The following is an 18,031-nucleotide window of genomic DNA, read 5'->3' on the forward strand; positions in this document are numbered from 1 at the left end:
GATTTTCCCTATGGGCTTGCTTCGCAAGACGGAAACGTCTTGCAAGTTTGTTTCCTTTTTCTTAACACCGTTAATACAGTTGCGACTTGACTTCGAGGAGCAACTCATAGAACGCACTGTGGTAGCCTTTTTTGAGGTTTTTAAAGACTTTGGTGATTTTTGAAGCTTTTCCAAAACTTTCCTGACACCGTGCTTCGCAAGACGAAAAAAATCGCAAGACGACAAAACTCGCGGAACGAATTAATTTCGTCTTGCGAGGCACCACTGTATCTGTTACAAATGAACCATCACCATCAGGGACAAGGCGGACCAGAATGCCCATATACTAAGTAAATCATGGTCAATTTGCCCTTGGAGTTGGGTAGAACATTTGTGTGGCACAGGTGGTCTTGAGATGGAGAGAGCAAAACAAGCTGGGTCTTTATCCATGGGTTGATTTATACATGCCATATGTGCTGGTGCAGTGTTTTGAATTTTTAAAAGGAGTATGCACATTATAAACTTCACATGTCCATTCTGGAACATAAATCATGGTGCTGACAGTTTTGAGTCCTGAAAAGAATTAAATAGGCTTCTTCCCATGCCCCCCTCTCACCCCCATTTCAAATTCCTAAATGATTTGTAATGTCAGGCAAGCAAAGTTTGCCCAGACTGGCTCATTCCATAAGGCAAAACTCCTGATGGTGCCACAAACAAGGTGCCACACAATACTCTCTTTCTTCTGCTGCTGCTACTATTTCCCCTCTGGAATTTGCCCATGTTTGAATGTCATATTTGTCACAGCACATTTCTGTTCAGAGTGTTTGCTCTTAAGCTAAGTGGAAGAGGATTATTCTGTTTACCCATTTGATGGTGGTTTCCTGTGGTTCCTTCTTTTTCTTTTTTTTTTGCTGTCGCTCAGCCTCTCACAACTGCTGCAATGACCAGACTACAAATTATCAACAGGGTGATGTTTGCTCTCTGAACAATAGAGGGCACTCCTATAACAAAAAATGCATGCACGGCGTTCTCTCCACCTGTACTCACCTGTTCATTGACCTACAAATAGAGGCATTTTCACACTTTTTATACTTGCAAATTGAAGTATCAAAAGACACCTATAAAGCCTCATTTGCAGGGCACTCCATTTTCTGTCTTGTACTGAAACCTGAAAAACTTTGTTTTCCCTTGTTGAAATACATACGGAACAGGGAACCGTAGAACAATGCAATCCCACAGTTATTTGGAGAAGTGTTAGAAGAATTGCCATCATTTAAAATTATTCAGATGTTAGCGTCTTCTTAATATAGTTGACTCTGCTCCATAAAGAGTCTGTACTCATCAAAACTTTTGTTTTCTGGATATATATATTGGGGGGGGGGGCTTCTATTTTGTGGGCTGTTGGCTACCCCAACTTTCTCAAGGGCAAAGGTTTATGGATCCTGATGGATTCCTCATGTCTTTCACACTGTTTCCCACAGTTAAGTCTGTCAATTCTGTCAATGGTCTGGTTACACTCTGGAATGAGAAGATGTCCTGCGCAACAGATCACTTCCAGATATCATCACCAAAACTGTGCAATTGGTGCAACTCCCTGGTATATTAAATTTCTTAGGGCAATGAAATATGTGAGTCAACAGCTCAAGCATCTGGAGGGCACTAGGTTGGGGAAGAATGGGCAAGAGTCTATATGGTGTTAGCAGTGGACAAAGTTTTTTCTGACTGTTTTGCGCAGATGCAGTGTTGGCCAGAGGAGCTTTCTTTAATGATGGCACACCTTTCACCATAAAGGTAATGTCATGGACTGGCAGAGGAGTGATGGGAGGCACCAGCTAGGAAACTCCCAAAGGAACAAGGCTTAGGCCCAGGAGATTGGTAGTGAGACAATGATGAGTAGTCAGAGGGAGAAAAGGGAGCAGACTGGGAGGAGCAGGTGTCAGAAGCTGAAGAGGCAACAGAGTTTAGTGAACAGGAAGAAGCTGGGGCAGAGAGCAGTCCTGATTCAGAGGCTGGAGAGGAGGGGCACCAGGAGACAGAGAGGAAACAGGCTGCTGCAGAATCCAGGGAGTACCCCCCTCCTGACGCAGCCAGCTCCCTTCTTCCCTCATCTCCCAGAACATGCAGAGAAGTGAAAAGAGCCGAGGAAAGAGATTGGTTGCATGAAGACACAGTCTCCAATTGCTTGGAAAAAACCCTGGAGAGGAGGGGACAGGCAGTTGTGGGAATGCTGGGACCTTCAGTCCTCACAACTGCCTCATTGAGGCAAGACCTCCTGGGAAGAGTTGGTGGGATCACTAGGCCTGCATTGTTTTGATTTCTTTGAATAAAGAGTTAGCTTCACGGACACCAGTGATTTTTTTATTGCTGACCTTCACCTGACTCTGACTCCTGACAGGTAATTAGCGTAATCCTCAGTAGCCCTCTGTGAACAATTAGCAGTATGTTGTACTGTATGGATAAATTGCTCTCCCCCCCCACCCCCGCGCGCTTGGACATCACGGTTACTAGAATCAGACGTGACAATGGTACCATCTGGTCAGGTTTCATGAGTACCTTTTAGTTTTTCAGCCTGCGGATGTGGATAACCTTGTTACAGGACTGGGATACCACTTGTGTTTTTGACCCTGGTTGCATCCTGTCTAACTACAACTCAGTGTGTGTCAGAAATACTTTGTGCCTCCTTCAGAGAGGTTGTCATTCCTGCTGCTTTTAAACAGGCAGTAGCGACACTACTTAGGATCCTGGAGTGGCAGTCAACAAAGTTGTACTCTAGAGTAGACCTGTTGAAATTAATGGACCCATGTGAATCAAGTTCATTAATTCCAGCTGTCATAGAATAAAATTTAGTTGACTATCACCCAGTTAAAATTATAAGCAGTATGTCAGAACTTGTAGTAACAAGTGTTTCTGGATGAAGCTGATTATTTAGACCCTTTGCAGTTTGGGAGCTGCCTGGATGTTGAGACTGCAAATGCCTTGGTTGCTCTGATACATGACCTGTACCAAGAAATAGACAGCAGGAGTGCAATCTTGCTGATTTCTCTTGGACCCTACAGCAGCCATTCAGGTGTAGTGCTAAGACCATCTAATTGTCAATGGAACTCCATATGGTTTATAATCCAAAAAATGCAACAATAATAAAGTATATAGCAATTCCTATTGAAACACGCATATTAGTTTGTGATGTTTTAGTGTGGGTTTAAACTTCTGTCTCCTTGTTTTTATACTGATGATATTATTATTATTATTATTATTATTATTATTATTATTATCCTGCAGTTGTATATGAGAATAAATTAAACAATATGGGCTATTTTTATCATAAACTGAACGGTTTTATTTTGCTTATTGTTATTTCTGTAAGCTGTCATGAGTTTATTTCATAAAGAAAACTGAGATACACATTTTTACTGATTGTTTTTTAATCATGAGGGTTGAGTTTGTGTTTGTGTGCCATTGGTTTTGTTTCACATTGAACAGTGAGATACATGCACGCACGCACACACTTAAGTGGGATAGAAATAAATGTTAAGTTTCTGTTTAGGTCACCATCTGTTTAGTTAGCTGCATCAGGCTTAGGCTTTCCACTGGGTGCCAACCATGGGAATCAATGTTAATCTAGTTTCTCTGGTATTATCCCGTAGAGTTGAAAACATATGTGCACTTATTATGTTTTACATATGTTACTGTTTTTTTATAATAATAATGACTAATTATTTTGCAGCATTTCCCAGCCTGGTAGTTGCCAAGAGACGAATAGCCCCAGCACATCTGTTCCTGACTTAAGATCCTTGACTTCTGAACCAGCTACCAACGTAGAGCAGCCTCCCCAAGAGAGCAGAAGCCTGACAGAAGAAATCAAGAGGTAATGTGCAGCCCTCAAAGCAGAGATTTCTTTAGCCAAACTTCGTGTGTGTGTGTGTGTTGTGTTGCAAATGATGGCATGTAGCATAGAACTGTAGAGTTGGAAGTGTCATCTAGTCCAACCGCCTGCAATGCAGCAATCTTAACAGGTGGTTCCCCATCCAATTTGAATCCATCCTGGACCCTGCTTAGCTTTGCAAATATACCAGCAGTCTGATTGCTGCGCCACTAGGAGGATTCTTATTTGTATTCTTATTTGAGATATTGAACGGTTTTCTGGCTGGCCAAGTGCGGAGAAATGAATTCTCCTTCTCAAGGTGATAGCCAATGCTTAACAATCATATGCATTTTAATAGATGTAGATGGCAGACAATTTGACTAAAGTTTATTAACTTTGGTGCAAATATTAATCCGTGGGTCTGAGACCGAAGGAAATGGTGCTGGTTTCACAAGTGCCCTGGCTACCTTCTCTTCTGCCAAAATTGAATAAAAATAAAGATGAAGTTTCCTACAAGTTTGTTTCCAAATAGATGGTTTGTATTATGGGATTAAATTGCTATGGGCTTCCTTCTAGCAATAAGAAGAAAGGGAACTGAATATGATTGTAGTCAGTTCATGTGCAGTAAATGCATTGCTAAGATTGTATGATTACAAGCCTTGATAGGATTTGAACTTGTTTGTTTTGTTGTTATTTTGATTCTGTTGCATTACTGCAATAGATAGTATTACTGCTGCAGAGATTGCAGGAAAGAAAAATACTAAAGAAGAGTTTACTTGTCAATAGTGAAGCTCTTTCAGTTTAATAACCAATAAACTGTTTAATGTACTCAAAAAATAGCAACCCCATATTTCACAGTTAATACTGTGAAAAACCTATGAGCAGAGCAATCACAACTCTAACTGGGGAGCAGCAGGGCAAAACGGAGCCGTCAGGGCAGAGGTTTTGGGCTTTTTTTTTTTAGATGGTTTGTGTGCTATGCCAAGCCCAGACTGCTGCAGAAGCGGGACCTAAATTGAGACTCTCCCTAGAAACTGAACTCTTAGGATGTAATAGTAGTAGTAGTAATAAATAATTTTTTATTTATACCCTCCCTGGCCAGAGCCGGGCTAACATCAGTAAAATTACAATAAAAACATAATAGGAATAAAAAACCCAATTTAAAATACAGGTTAAAATGCAGCCTCATTTTAACAGTAGCCCATAGATCAAAACCATAAGGGGAGGGAAACATAAGGGTCAGACTGAGTCCAAACCAAAGGCCAGGCGGAACAGCTCTGTCTTGCAGGCCCTGCGGAAAGATGTCAAGTTCCGCAGGGCCCTTGTCTCTTGTGACAGAGCGTTCCACCAAGTCCACCAAGTTCCACCAAGATGTAGCAGATCCTTAGTTGACCCAGCTCCTCATCGCCCCCCCCCCACGATGCCTTACTTTACACAGCTGCAGTGGGAGCTTCATGGAAGAGCCTCCCATCCTTGCCAACTGGCATTCGCCAGCAGCATAAATCAGGGGTTAGGATTGCAACCTTCAAAGCCTGATGTCAAATTAAAAAAACATATTTTAATTATTTAGCAGTCAATTAACAACTGAAATCTGAAATTGTTACCCTTGTTTATATATGCCACCTGGAATAAATTTCACTGAAATAGACTCTCCCCCCCTACCCTAAATCATTTTAGCTAACAAAGAGTACAAATTATAACCCAAACATGCAGGACCTCAGCATTACATCACATCAGTTGCCGACACAGCCATTCATTTTGGTTCCATGGAACCCTTGTCCAGATGTTTTCTGTGATCACAAAAGCCAGCTATGAATCGGGATGTGTTGAAAGATTTTCTAATCCGGAATCAAAGGGCTTTGCTTTGACTATAATTTTCCCTTTAACCAGGCTGAAATGAGACACATGCTCACGTCTGTGTCAGGTGCAAAAAAATAAATAAAGAGAACATCAGTGTTGATGCTGATTAACGGCTATGTGACTTATGAATTCGCACCCCTATTAATGGAAAGGTCACGCGGTGGAATGGAGAATATTGAGCCATGCATTCCCTGGAGGACATGTCTTCTTCCACCCCACCAATTCAAGCTGGCAGCTTGTGACAACTGCCCTATGTGTTGCCAGAATCCACAAGAAATGCATGCATCTATCATGCCTCAATTAGCAGAAATGGAAATCGCACATTAAAAAAGTGATAGGTTGTCGTTGCTTCCAATTCGTCGAATAGCAGCAGGAGGTCAGATATCTCAGGGCTGCATGAATGATGTAGACTATGTGAAGCATGCGTTAAAACTGTCCCCTGAAATGCGCTGTAGCAGACCGAAAACACCAGTGGCTTGTTCTTGGTCATGTTGTGCTTAATGTTGCTCTACATTAGTGGGAAGAGTGTGACAGCGTCATGGGGGGTTCTATTGGATTTCATTGCTAGTGTCGTTTTTCTAAAGGGAATTGATCCGTATTTCCAAGCACTTAGTGCTAATACTCTGTCCTCTACACAAGTGCCTTTCTGGAGAGATTGCTGTGTATCGCTCTGGATTTCGTTCTCCATGCCCCCCCCCCTTTGTGACCTAAAGCATACAATAGGTAGGAGAAAAGAGTATGGTGATCTCAAAAGCGGTGGCAGGATTAAATGATTTGTTGAGCTTTTGTAAGTTTCAAAGCCATTTAGGCCTGAAGGAATCCCTGCATTTTCTTAATATTTGTATTCTTATATGCTATTTTAGAAACCACCATTTTGACATCACACTCTCAATAAATAAGACAGGAAAGGGACAAAAACTACACAGGGCTGGCCTGAGATATTTTGCTGCTATATTATTATTATTTTATTTTTATTACCCACCCTTCATCCTAAGGTCCCTGGACACGTTACAGCAATTTAAAATACAATAAAGCAGTTCAAAACAACTTACAACCACAAAAATAGGATAAACCCTAAAAATACATATCTCAGGTAAGGGTAAAAAGGTGTGTCTTCAGCATTTGCCAAAATCGGTGTAGTGAAGTTACGAGACGCACCTCTGTGGGGAGGGGGTCCTGCAACTAGGAGCTGCCACAGAGAATGCTCTCTCTCAGCCCACCCCCACCTCCAGTTGTGCCAGCTCCAGGGGGCCGAGGTGCCTTCGACCCCTCAATATCTGTTGGCAGGGGTCCTGGCCCCCTCAGTGTTGACAGATTAGTAATTGCAGAATGAAAAAAATATGAGGATGCAAATATAGAAAGTGCAAGGAGAGAGAGGGCACAGTCAGCACCCCCCCCCCCAATTGGACGTACTGTAAGATCTCAGTGAGATAAAAGTCATGCCAGTAATAATCTCCTTTTGAATAAAGAGAAATGTTGGTATGCATTCTTTCTTGAGCCAGATTGTTACTGATGATAGTGAAATTTTGTGTGTGTGTGTGTAGCTTCCCCCACTGGGATTTCCCAAAGGGTGAAAATATCAAATAACATTTGTACACTCTCATGAAAAGCAAATACATTACTGCCTAATGATTATTTGCCACTATAATCAAAGTTGTCTGGTAAAGATTCCGCATTTCGCAGAAAAATGTGAAAGCGCTCCCCATCCTGTCAAATAAGCAATTCAAAGTAATTGCATAGAAAGTAGATGTCTCACATTTAGAGCCATTTGTAACTAGTGCAATCTGGCATGTGAACGGGATAACCTTTTGCAAACTATTTCGTATTCTGAAGACCTTTTATAGTCATATATTAAGAACAGTGGTAGTAGGGTTTTTTACATGAGACTTAGAAGCAGCAGCCCCATCCCCAAAGAGCTTTGCCTTTGTGACTCTTGCATTAGTGTGAAAGAGAGTTACATTAATGGTTTGTAACTTTTATTTTAAATGGGCTCTGCCAGATATGGGTCTGGGTGGGGTGTATTGACCAGACAGTCCCTTACTTCTGTCTGCAGGCTTGATCTGTTTGATGGATATAGATGTCATCCCACACATAGAGTAGGAAAGCGTAGACACCTTCATCCAGGTTTTTAAGCCGAGATTGGATGGTCATCTGTCATGTATGATCATACATGTATGATGCATTGCAGGAGGTCGGACTAAATGACCCTCAGGTCCCTTTCAGCTGTACATTTCTGTAATAAATATAGGGGTTGCTCGTGTGTAAGTTGTCGCCACTCCTGGCTAGGTTGCCTTGTTAAACCTTTTCTGTCTGGACAGCCCTTCACTTCGTGGCTGTTCAGTCGCTAGCAGAATCCGTCAGTGGGCGTTTCTTAAACCTTTTCCAGCATAAAAGCTGTTTGACCCCAAGTCTCCTCCTACTCTCCCTGCGCGGAAGTCTTCTGTGCAGGGAGGGTGTGGGTAGTGGAGGACCCGTGCTCTCCTCGCTGGTCTCCGGCGAGGAGTCCTGGAGCCCCCTCGCCGATTCCCCCATCTGCCCCCCTTTATCCCTGGTGTTACGCTGATTTCCTTCCCCAGCTGGTGAGCTGCCTCTCTCCCTGCTGGGCCCTTCTCCAGCATCGCTTGAGAGCCTAGCCTCCGCCTCTGGCTCCGATGTCAGTTCCCTGACAATTTCTAAGATTCTATTATTCTATTCGTCTAGTTGGGTCAGTTTCTTTTCAGGATTATATATACGTTTCCAACATACTACTACAGGTTTGCTTAACGCTAGAATTCCCATAGTTGTGCACTGAGAGGAGCTGTGAGAAATGCATGTCTTTTTCATGTATACACATGTGTGTGAAGCCACATTTGGTTACATGTATAAATCATGAAAGAAATGATAGGGATGCCTGTCAGAAGAGAATGTCTCATCTTATATTAAGCTCCCTCAGCTTGTCCTCTCAGAAGCAGACAATAAATTCTTGTTTTAAAAGGTTGTCTCGTAAGGACGTCAAGATCAACAAATGGAGCCTGGTTCCTTTCTCCTCAGCCTAATGGTTGTCTGTTTGTGGTAACCCAGAGACAGGATTCCCTTCCCCCCACTGGTGACACCAGTGTTGTGGAAACTTGTCCTTGCTGAAATACGAGAGGCCTCATCACGATGGGCATTCTGCTGGCTCTTGAAGACACAGCTATTTAGACAAGCATTCCCTTGCTTTGAATTTCCAGCTTGAATGGTTTAAATCGCTGTTTTTGCTCTTGTCTTTTGTGAATTGTAGAAATTTGGTTTAATACCTAATTGAAATTATTTCAATTGAATTGTGTGTGTTTGTATTTTCTGTAATTGATCTATACTTGTAAACCACTTAAAAGCCAGCTTGGCAATTAAGAGGTATATAGATTTAATAATGATGATCATCATCATGCGCACATGCACGTTTTATAAGTTTAACATTGCATGAAAACAGAAACTGTGGATTTAGCCCCTTTTCCTGGACTTATGGCAGCTATAGTTGTCCACATATTGTAGCGTTTTTGAAGCACTCATTTCTGGTAACACACTTCAAGTAATATACCACTAAAAAACAGTCATGGTGATCATGTGTCCAAAACCACATCTCTCCCCACACACCACTGAATCAAGGATTGTGGATTTTCTTGAAGAAAAGAAACTCCATGGGAAATAGGCAAGGATGTTGAGCTAGTGATCTTAGCAGAAGATACTATGTCAGTGCAGTTAATATCCCCTCTTCTGGGAAACTGGCTTGTAAAGTCCACTCATTTCTTTTTGCATAGTGCAGTGCAACAGCTGTGCGGTCTCCGTTTCAGATAAATGCTGGAATTGGGAAAGCAATCTGAATGATCATATATCCTTTTGAAATACTGGGCCTCTGGTAGCCATAAAAAGGTCTCCAACAATGTTGGAACAATCCCCTTAATCCCTGGTCTTCACCAATCCAATTTAATGAAACAATAAAACATCCTTCTTCCTATGGGTAGCAAAACTCAAAATTCAGCCAGGCGATCTTACTAGCAACAAAGAAATCTTTTGCAGATTGTGCACTTTCATTCACATTTTTATTTCTTGTTTGCACAATTTCTTGTTTATTTCATGTTTTTATTTCTTGTTTGCACAACGATTACCCCAAAGACTTCACTCCAAAAATCACATTGATCCCCCCCTTTTTTCCCCTTTTTCCCATGTCAAGGGAATAATCAAAGGTTAAAGAAAATGGAAAGGTACAAAAGGATGCCTTGAATAATTAGGGCTGCTGTCTCTATTCTCAGCTCCATATCAGTAATGAAATGACACTCTTTCCAGGTATTCAATAGCAGAAGGCTGGATAGGTTTTGTGTGCGGAGGCATCTTGTTTTGTTAATGACCCTGATTAATTAGCGAGGTTTAAAAATACCATTAAGCAGTAGTGGTGCTGAATAGGGCAACAGTACTGGTCAATAATTTCTTGTACAGTGTGTGGTATCCCTTAGTGCCACTCTTAACATTTTTAACAATGCTCTTTGTTTTTATCATGGAGAAATGAAGCTCTTTGAGTGACCTAGTGAGCAGAGGGTAGGGCTGGTGGAGGAAGGGATACCATCTATGCCATTTGAGCTCTTTGAAGGAAGGTTTGGATAAAAGAATGTGATATTTATATTCTTTGAAACTGTACAAAGTTCATTCCGAGGCATTGCATACCCTGAATTCAGGGTATGATCCATCCACATCAGCCATTTGTCAGATCTGAACGATTGCAAGAAAAACCCATCGGTTTAAAATACTTTTTAAACTGTTGTTTATAAAAGAAGCATTTTCATTTGATAGCCTGCATGTTGAATGCACCCCACCCCACTGAAACAAGAACTCTGTAAGGAGTTGGCATGAAGATTCTCTTAAACTAGACACAGGAAACATAATCTCTTACCAACTCCAAAGCTCTGTGTGGCAAAAGTATTTGGGGGAAGAAAACAACAATGGACTGTTGACAAGGGGGAATTATTAACGGGACAGTTCATCCCAGGTTTGGGATCTATGGCAGTGAAAGAAATTCTAAGTTCAGTATACAGTGGTACCTCACAGTGGCGTAGCCTGGGTTGTCAGCACCCGGGGCAAGGCAAGTAATTTGCACCCCCTAACCTGTGGATTTTAGCACTCGGGTGCGAGTACACCCCCCCAGATGTTGCGCCCGGTGCGGCTGGCCCCCCTGCACCGCCCACGCTACGCCACTGGTACCTCAGGTTACAGACTCCGCTAACCCAGAAATAGTACCTCGGGTTAAGAACTTTGCTTCAGGGTGAGAACAGAAATCGTGCTCCGGCGGCGCAGCAGCAGCAGGAGGCCCCATTAGCTAAAGTGGGACCTCAGGTTAAGAATGGACCTCCAGAATGAATTAAGTTCTTAACCTGAGGTACCACTGTAGTTCGAAAAATCCTGGAATGCCCCCCATATGAGCATCCCTACTTTTAAAAAAACAGCATGTCAAACAAATCTTACCTCCCTTGCAAGCTCTCTCTCCTTCCTGGGCTCTGAAAGGCTCTTGCATGGGCTTTGGAGTCTCTTGTGAGATCTCACAGAACCATCTGAAATCTTGCAAGAGCCTCCTAAAGTCTCCATTGGAAGATTGAAATCACTAGGTATGTCCGGAAGGCATCATTTTCACATGTATTTTGTTTACTTTGCTGTGACTTTGGGGACATAAGTCTAAACTGGTGCATTATTACACATGATTTTTTTAAAAACCCAAAAACTAAAACTAAACATCTCTCACTAGAGTTGGATTCGGTTAGAGGTCTTTTGTGACAGATAGCAGGTGCTTCTCCCCAAATGGTTGAAGGTTGTGTTGTGGAGGTATCATTCACTGTGTGTTCTTGCTGATGCTGCTAGAATCCTTCCTTTTTTGCAGCTTTTTGATCTGAGTAACAATGGAACAAAATAATTTAGAGTCGGTACAATATATCAGTCTTCCACAGCCTGGTACCCTCCAGATGTTGTTGGATTACAACTGTTATCTGCCCCAACCAACATGGCCACTGATCCATGTCCACAATTTCTAGAGGGTACCAGACTGGTAAAGTCTGATCTCTATCATATCACTAGGAACTATTGCTTTTCTGCATCCATGGCTATCTATTTTAATAGATGTTGTGTACATCTATTGATCTCTGATATGGTAGCCTGTGGAGAGGGGGAGAAGTTTGCAGGGCTCATCTGCACACCACATTCTGCAGTCATCACTAGCAAACTACTTTTTAAAATAGTGGAAGCCCACATTGCATATTTCTTTTCTGTGCAGTTGGGTCAGTTCTGTGTTTAAACCTACAGATATGCCACTGACACATATAATTTGGCTCTGAGGGGGATGTGACAGCAGCCTTCAGATATTTTAAAAGTTGCTACAAAGAAGGTAGGGATTTGGGGGGGGGGGTTCTTTGACACAAAGAGGCAAAATGTTTAAACTCTGGGACGGTAGTTTATTTTAAATATTAACAGTGTCCCTCTGCTATTGTTGTTAGTCATTGATAAAGGTTGAACAACAACCTTAACTCCCAAAGTTACACTGAAGCAAGTATTGGGGCAATGTGGTGGGATCTCTGGGAATGAGAGTGCTACTTTGTTGATCATAACATTTGTGCAATGTATCCTAGTTTGACAGGTGTGAGCCTGCCTATTGTTTCTTAGTATTGAGCAATGCACCCAGTGAAAAGAAGCCCATCCCTTCAGGTTTGAAGGGATGTGCAAAATGATGTTTGGGAGAAGCACAAAGTAGAGGGTCAAAGGCTGCAGCAAATAAGACAAGCACCAATATTGGTAGTATAACTGTTGAGTCTATAAAACGAATGTTTTGAGCTCACTTTTATTCCTTGATGGCCAGGTATGATCCAGCAGAACAAATTTAGACCTGTGGGCATCTGTTTTGACAGCTCTCCTGCACTTTGTGGTAACCCCAGTGTTGAAAAATGTTTCTCAGGTTAAGGACCTGCCTTGGTAATCTCCTAGGGGACTCTGTCAGCAAGTGACATGACCCATTAGATTTCTTTCCACGTGGCAATTTCATGGATTCGTGCTTTAAGTCCTGAAGGGTACCATTGTAATAGTTAGATTTCCTGCATCAAGCTGGCTGCGACTTTCATCCTTGTAACTGAACACAGTTTTCTGGAAATAATGTATGATTTCTTTATGGTTTTCAACTGGTAGCCAAACCTAGCTGAACAAGAGAATATTATGAATAGTATTTGCCGTATTGTTCATTGCAAGCTTTGGCAGCTTTCCCCACTTCCATTTGTTTTACCATAAATGCATATGAACAACCCTGAACTATCCCTGTCAGATTTCTGTATCTGATGTTTGTTAGCTCTTTGGTGGTACTTGGTATATAGCTGGCCTGCTCTCCAATCAGGATGAGGAGGAAGAGACTAGGAGCAAATATTTTTTCTGCTGCATGATAACTAGATTCTGTTTCTCTTCTTTCAGCTCTCTCTCTCCTTTTGCTGATGTATGTTACACAATAACTAAACCTAGCTCTAAAGAACTATTCCAGTAGCCCATTTACTAATGACAGCATGACACATATGTGTTTTCAGTTAGAATGTGTGTTGCTTGTGAATTAAGCACAAGAATAAAAGGAACAAACAAAACCCTCATCGCCATCAATAGGCATAGAAGGTTTAAGGGCAAATAAATGGAACTGGTAGTGCTTTGCTGAAAATGGGCGTGAAAAAGGAAGACTGTAGAATATGTTTTTCTTCATGCCAATGTTTATGTTGCTGTTTTCAGTTAGGAACAATATGCAATAATACAATGTAGTGGTCTTGTTTTGCCTTCTGCTCTAGTGGTGTATGCTAGAAAGCTATAGTTTTGTTTTGTTTTTTGATGTGTGGAATTTATGTTGTATGGGACTATAACTGCATCCTTTTCCGCTGTATACAAGCACATTGGGATTGAAAAGTAAAATTCTCTCAGGGCCTTTTGAACCTCTTGTTACAGGGAAATCATTCATGTCTGGGAGTAGGATTGTTCCCCTGCCCTGCAGAATAATAATAATAATAATAATAATAATAATAATAATAATAATTTATTATTTGTACCCTGCCCATCTGGCTGAATAAAACCAGTGGGGTTTATTTGGGTGTGTTTTTGTAATAGATTTGATGAAACTAGCCAGAAAATATAAGCTCTTTGCTTTTATTCATGTAGTCTTGAATGGGAGACTTTTGTTATATGCTGGACCCTAGGTTCCACTGCTGTGGTCTACCAGTGGACACGGGTGGTGCTGTGGTCTAAACCACTGAGCCTCTTGGGCTTGCCAATCAGAAGGTTAGCAGTTCAAATCCCCACGACAGAGTGAGCTCCTGTTGCTCGGTCCCAGCTCCCTCCAACCTAGCAGTTCTAAAGCACACCAGTGTGAATAGGTACCATTGTGGAAGGAAGGGAAGGCCAGCTCCCTTAGCCTGAAAGCGAGATGAGCGCTGCAACCCCATAGTCACCTTTCCCCCTGGACTTAACCATCCAGGGGTCATTTACCTTTACCTTTACAGAATACAACTTGGGTTACACTATTGAACCTTCCCATCCTTTCTAATAATTGTTTTTCTGCACATGATAAGGTTTATCCAAACTTCCTTTTTCATTAATCCCTATGCACTTGTAAGTTCTTCTGACACTGAAATAAGCACCAACTGGTTATTCAGTATTGCAATTTATCTGTAACAAACAGGATGAGACAATGTCTGATAGTGGAATTTTCTAAAGGCCCGTTTTGAGCATATGGACCTAAAGGTAGAGCAGAAGCAATAACTTTTTATTCGTACATAAGAATATAAGCTGTCAGCTCATTAAAAAATTGGGGGGGGGGGATAAACCATTAAAATCTTAAAATCATGAAATCATAAAATACTGAACAAGTGACCAACACTGAATCAAATTAATTCTTCAAAAATCTTTGGTGAAACAGATATATTTTCAGTAGGCAATGGAATATTGGGATTGTAGGTACCTGTCTGTTTTCAGTAGGAATAAAGTTCCAAATTATTGGTACCGCTACACTAAAAGCCTTCATTCACCTAGAAACCAAACTAACTGGGACAGTCAAGAAGACTTTTCCAGATACTCACAGTGTTCTGGCTGGTGTATAAAGGAGAAATGTGGTCCTTCAGCTAACCTGATCCCTGGCCATTTAGGGCTTTATGCGCTAATAGTAATATGTTGAACCTAGGTCAGTAACGTACTGGCAGCCAGTGCATAGCTTTCAGCATGTGGTATAATATGCTGATGTGCAGCTATTCCAGTCAAAAGTCAGGCTGCAGCATTCTGCACTAGCTGCAATTTATGAACCAATCTCAAGGGTAGCTTCACGTAGACTGCTTTGTAATAGTGCAGTCTAGAGGTTACCAAGGATTGCAGCTCTGTGGCCAAGCTATCCCTGTTGAGGAAAGACTGTAATTGGCATACCAGCTGAAGTTGTGGAAAAGCACTGTTAGCCCCTGAGAACTCTTAGGGGTCCAGCGACAGTGATGGATCTAAGAGTACTTCCAAGCTACATACCTATTCCTCCAGGGAGAGTGCAGCCCCATCAGGAACAGAGAACCTGTCAATTTCCTGAACTTGGGCACTGTTCACCCACAGGGCTTTGGTCTTCTGTTTATTGACCCTCACCCAGCCCATCACTTACTCCAGACACTGCTCTAAGACTTGTTTGGTCTCAGATGTTCTCCAATTCAGATGCTGCGTAGAAGTAAAACTGAGCGACTGAAGCAGTAAGTCCAAAAGATAGATTGCCGACCTACTTCAGACTTGTTGGGAGTGATTTCCTGACCATAGTTTAAAACTGTAGTTGAAGTTTCCTTAACTATGATTTGGCATGGTGTCTGGACTGAGACAGAGCTTCTCAAGTTGTACTTCTAAACCTAGAAAGGTCTGGGGATTTATTTCAGTGTGCCTCACCCTTTTCTTCTCTCTCTAGCAAATCTGCTGCACCTATGCTGTGTTTGTATCTGTGCTTTGTCACTGGAGCTGTCAATTAACCAGCATTGCCTCTGATATTTTTTCTACTCTGCAATATATGAACATGTGTGTGTGTGTGTGTGTGTGAGAGAGCGAGAGAGAGAGAGAGAGAGAGAGAAGAACCTGATTTTTATTTTTATTTGGCCAGACATGGTAGCATGAAATGTGCAGTGGTATCTTCTATTGTCAAACTTGACAAGAGAGAGAGATGCATGGAAACAATAATCAAACGGTCATGGTCTCTGTGAAATTAGGCTGCTCTCTTAAAAGATTCAGCTCTCATATCTTTCTGACTATCCAGCTACTACACTCACTAGATTAATTCATCAGTGAATCTTCTTACTCAGTATCTCCCCCCCTCCGCAGCCCCAGTTCCTTGTCACCCTGTCATCTCGCCTTTAAGCAAGATTAAATATAATAATATCTCTGTACCAATCTGCTCCCCTCTATACTCACACATTGCCTTGTTTACTTTGGCTCTTCATGTTCTCCCTACTTTCCTGGTGGAAGATTCCATTCCTGAAAGAGGGATGAGCTCTTTTGTTTGAAAATGCGGGGAGGGAAACAAGGCTTTAAACAATCCTACATATGAATCTCCTCCATTGTTTACTGTTCCGAAATATATGCGGGTGCTTGCTGTCAAAACAGAGAGGCACATGCAGGACGTGGCATGCAAACAGATTTGCATTTCAAATCAGCTGAGTCAACACAATGCAATGGTCCTGCCTGGGAGTCCTTAGGGATCCACAGTAGCTGACAATGTGTGCTTTAAAGGGAGGGTCTTAATTTTTCTTTTTCTCTTCCCCCCCATCTCTCTCAAGCCATTTGGAATAGCCATAGACCTCGTTTTTTTTCTAAAAGACACTTGCCCAGTATCTAGCCTCAACGTTGCTGGTTGCATCACACAATAGCCGGCACATTTATTTATTCTCAATCAATTTTCTTTTGAGCGAAGAGGAAGAAAAATAGAAGCGGGGGACGGGGGGGGGAGTTGGGGGTGTCAGGAAAGGAACCTGGCAACAGTTCAGAGAAGAGAAGCTGCCGTTTAAAGTGTGTCGGCTGCTGCTGCCCCTGATGCAAGCAGCTGTTTTCATCTGCACTGCAGCATTGCAGCCTCTACGGTCCGATCTCCCTGGGCTTTTTGCTGGTGGAATTAAGGAGGAAGCTGGCCCGGCTTGCTGCTAGCTCCAGCACAAGGGCACGCTGAGGATGGGAGGGTCTCAGTCTCTGCAGCAGGCACAGACAAGTAGCCTGATTCGGGAGCCATCCGAGGCCATGTAAGTATGGAATTGCTTTCCACCTTTCCTTCCTCCAGTATAGCAGCAGGGACTGAAACGTTAGCGAGTAGCTATAGGGATCTGTTTAAAGAGGCTGCCTTACGTTGACAGTCTTTGTGTAATTCTGTGCATTCTGGCTGATTCAAGACACAGCTCAGGTTTCATCGGGTTTCAACACTGATTTTTTTTTAAAATTAATTTTTAAAAATGCTTGGGTAGCATGTAGGAATTTTGGTAGGAGGAATGCATCTTGAGTCCTTTTATATTGTTCAGTGCAGTTGCTATGTGTACCCATTTGTTTGCTTCTTATACATTCCGCAGACATAATCAATCAAGCCCATCACCATTTTCAGTGAAAAATGCCTCTATTTAAAATGCACAGCATGTAGGTTGATTTCACTGTGTTTCCAGGGCTTTCCTTCCCTCCACCCTGAGCTTTCTCCCCATTCACATCCCATGTGTCTAGATCATTGGTGGATTATTATTTTTAACACCTTACAATTTCTGATTTTCCTTCAAAATGATATATTCAACTTCCTCAGCAAGGGTAAAATAGAGAGTTTTGTTCATGAATATAAAAGCAGGCTTGTACTTCCTAGGATTTAAATTGATTTGTCATCTTTAGTTTGGATGGGCACACACACACACACACACACACGTATGGATTTATCAGTTCATTTCGCCAAGTATCTGTTTTCTAACGCTGCAAATTTAATCAAATATAGCAGACTCTGGTTTTTAATTGAACTTCTTAGAAGGGCCTTTTCTTGTTTCAGGTGTATAGGCCTGGATTACTCAGTATGTCCTGCAATTAGTGCATCTTCCATATGCATTGTTTTGGGGCAATGTCTTAATCCGTGTCACCTGGTGCCAAAGATGAGCTCAATCAATTCATTTTAAGTGTAACACCTACTTTATTGCATTTTTTAAATTTAAAAAACCCAGCTCCTTTCTTTTTCATTGTACTTGGGAAGAATCTTTAGAGTTGGGAGTACTGGTAGATACTGTTTGTGCAGTTGTATCCTAAAGGCAAGATGATAACAGCCTGACTGGAGTACTGTAGCTGTTCAGCAAG

General features: G+C 41.9%; 1 protein-coding gene across 12 annotated transcripts in view; it reads left to right on the forward strand.

Annotated features, from left to right (window-relative positions):
• TACC2 (transforming acidic coiled-coil containing protein 2) overlaps positions 1-18,031 on the forward strand; it is a 168,364-nt gene that overhangs the window by 76,793 nt on the left and 73,540 nt on the right. For 10 of the 12 annotated variants that reach the window (XM_081005179.1, XM_081005173.1, XM_081005178.1 and 7 more), the window contains one exon: positions 3,704-3,844. In XM_081005179.1, the coding sequence (XP_080861305.1) occupies positions 3,704-3,844 (141 nt within the window). Of the gene's footprint in view, positions 1-3,703; positions 3,845-16,716; positions 16,957-18,031 lie in introns of those variants that run through there. The other 2 variants (XM_081005175.1, XM_081005177.1) reach the window with 2 other exon arrangements.

The sequence above is a fragment of the Podarcis pityusensis genome (assembly GCF_964106645.2).
Source record: "Podarcis pityusensis genome assembly, chromosome: 5".
NCBI lineage: Eukaryota > Metazoa > Chordata > Lepidosauria > Squamata > Lacertidae > Podarcis > Podarcis pityusensis.